The sequence below is a fragment of the Chaetura pelagica genome, unplaced genomic scaffold, assembly GCF_000747805.2.
Source record: "Chaetura pelagica isolate M959 unplaced genomic scaffold, ChaPel_1.0 scaffold794, whole genome shotgun sequence".
In the NCBI taxonomy this organism is placed as follows: domain Eukaryota; kingdom Metazoa; phylum Chordata; class Aves; order Apodiformes; family Apodidae; genus Chaetura; species Chaetura pelagica.
Genome location: NW_009953058.1, coordinates 98401 through 101114, shown reverse-complemented (window position 1 = coordinate 101114; position 2714 = coordinate 98401). Strand labels below are relative to the sequence as shown.

Sequence of the window (2714 nt, the reverse complement as noted above, 5' to 3'; positions counted from 1 at the left end):
CCCCGCCCCCGCGGCGGCCCCACCCCCCCTGGCACCTTCCCTGGGCACGGCAGGAAGCCCGGGAGCCCCAGCAGGAGCCCCTCGCCAGCCCTAGGACACCCCGAGCACCAGCCCTCACCTGGAAGATGGCGTGGGAGCGGGAGGAGGTGGCGTTGGCATCGGTGGGATGCTGGGTCCGGTTCTTGTTGCCCCTGGCCAACATCTCCAGGAGCTGCTCTGCCGAGCTGGGCTGGGGGAAGGAGCAGAGGGGGCTGGGACCAGCACAGCCCCTGGGCAGCCCCGGGACAGCCCCACCCTGAGCAGCCACTGCAGCTCTGCTGGGGGCACCCACAGCTCGGGGAGGCCTTGGTGCCAGGCAGGAGCCCCCAGATGGCACCTTCCTGCTGGGGAGCCATGGAAGGGGCTGCCTTCATCCCCCCCGTGCCCCCCAGCTCCTGCTCTCAGGACTGCTGCAGGCACAGCCTTGCCCAGCCCTCGTGCCCCTTTTTAGACCCACCTGGTGGAGGGAGAGACCCTGAACCACCACTCCTTTCTCAGGGTCCTCCCGGATGGCCAGAGGGCCCTTGGGCTCCAGCAGGTCATGGATCTCTTCGTTGTAGACCTGGAGCAGGAACTCCAGGTGAGGCTGAGCTTGGGCTCCCCGGCACTCGGCAGGGAGAGGAGCTTTGCACCCCAGGGTCACACACAACCTGGTGTCCCCCAAGCCCAGGGCCCCGGGAGCAGCTGCCGGGGCTCTGCACGCAGGGGACAGCACGGGGGGCTTCAGCAGCAGGACACTGTCCCACCCCCACTGCCCCACGGGCCATGGTGAGGAAGAGGAACTTCCCTGGCTCCAGGTGGCAGGAACCCCCAGCTGGGTGGCTGGGCCTGCCTGCAGCCGGGCTCTGGCTGGGCTGGGCACACCAGGCAGAGCTGGCAGCACAGCAGGGACCCCCAGGGGGGCACCACAGGGGCTGCAGCAGCTCCAGAGCTCGGGGACAGTGGCCCAGAGCCAGGGGGGGACAGGGCTGGGCTGCAGCGTTACCTCCTGGTAGGAGACCAGGACCTGGCAGCTCTTCTCCCCCTTCCTGGCCTCCAGCCTCTTGTAGAGCTCCACCACGCTGAGGTACATGATGCCGGGGCTCTGCTCCGAGCCCAGCATGGTGTAGGTTTTCCCTGCTCCTGTGGCGCCGTAGGCAAACACTGGGAGGGGAGAGGGGGGCTGGGTCAACCAACCCTCCAGGAAGGGGAGCAGCAGCCCCTGTGCTGGGGGCACTGCCAGCCTGGGGGAGACGGGGCACAGCTCCTTGCCCCCCTGCTGCCTGCACTGACACGGCCCCTCATTCCAGCCTCTCTCCTCCAGCACAGCCAGAACCACTCCACAAACCATCACCCACTTGCTGCTCAAGTCCCCCCTGACCCTGCCCTTCAACAAGCCCAGCAGCCCCTTCCCCGCCCCTCCCCAGAAGGGCTTTTGCCCCCACATTCCAGCCCCTCCATCCCACCTCCTGCCGTGCCCAGCCCCTCAGCACTCCCAGCAGCACAGAACCACACACCTTGGCTCCCAGACCTTGCAGCCCCTCTCCTTTCCCCCCCCAAGCTCTCAACACCCTCTTGCAAGCACCCCTGGCTGGAGGGAGCTGGAGAGATCATCCAGGCCAGGCTCTTGTGGGAAAGGCAGCCGAGAGGAGATGATCTCCTCCAGGGACCAGGGCCAGAGGGGACACCAGGGAGAAAGGTTGGACCCCGAGGCTGCTGACACCCTGGCCCAGCTTGCCCAGAGAAGCTGTGGCTGCCCCATCCCTGCGAGTGCCCAAGGCAGCTGGGATGGGGCTGGGAGCTCTGCTGGGAGGTGTCCCTGCCCGTGCCTCCTCCCAGCCTCTCTCCTCCAGCACAGCCAGAACCACTCCACAAACCATCACCCACTTGCTGCTCAAGTCCCCCCTGACCCTGCCCTTCAACAAGCCCAGCAGCCCCTTCCCCGCCCCTCCCCAGAAGGGCTTTTGCCCCCACATTCCAGCCCCTCCATCCCACCTCCTGCCGTGCCCAGCCCCTCAGCACTCCCAGCAGCACAGAACCACACACCTTGGCTCCCAGACCTTGCAGCCCCTCTCCTTTCCCCCCCCAAGCTCTCACCCTCTTGCAGCAAGCACCCCTGGCTGGAGGGAGCTGGAGAGATCATCCAGGCCAGGCTCTTGTGGGAAAGGCAGCCGAGAGGAGATGATCTCCTCCAGGGACCAGGACCAGGGCCAGAGGGGACACCAGGGAGAAAGGTCGGACCCCGAGGCTGCTGACACCCTGGCCCAGCTTGCCCAGAGAAGCTGTGGCTGCCCCATCCCTGCGAGTGCCCAAGGCAGCTGGGATGGGGCTGGGAGCTCTGCTGGGAGGTGTCCCTGCCCGTGCAGGGGCTGGCACTGGAGGAGCTTTCGGGTCCCTCCAACCCAAACCAGCCCCTGGTGCTAGAAAAACGCTTCAGCTGTTGCTTCCCCTCCCTCCTGTGCCCAGAGGAGACACCGTTCCCAGCCCAGGATCATCCCCAGCCCAACCCCCAGCGCTCGGTGCCACCACAGGAAAGGCCACACGTCCCTGTCTCGCTGAGCTGCCCCCCCCGCCCAACTGCCCGGGGCTTCCAAAAGCCCCCCAGGGCTCCCGGGAGCCCGGCCGGGCCGGGAGCAGAGGGGCCCGGAGCTGCCCAGGGAGCGAAGGCGTTGGAGGGTCTCACCGGAGCAGTTGTC

General features: G+C 67.5%; 1 protein-coding gene across 1 annotated transcript in view; it reads right to left on the bottom strand.

Moving 5' to 3' along the window:
- The window catches only part of KIF18B (kinesin family member 18B), an 11893-nt gene that overhangs the window by 3438 nt on the left and 5741 nt on the right, over window positions 1–2714 (bottom strand). The window contains exons 3-5 of the mRNA XM_009996661.1: window positions 1025–1182; window positions 497–601; window positions 119–229 (exon numbers count right to left, since the gene is read on the bottom strand). Of these exons, the coding sequence (XP_009994963.1) occupies window positions 119–229; window positions 497–601; window positions 1025–1182 (374 nt within the window). The remainder of the gene's footprint in view (window positions 1–118; window positions 230–496; window positions 602–1024; window positions 1183–2714) is intronic.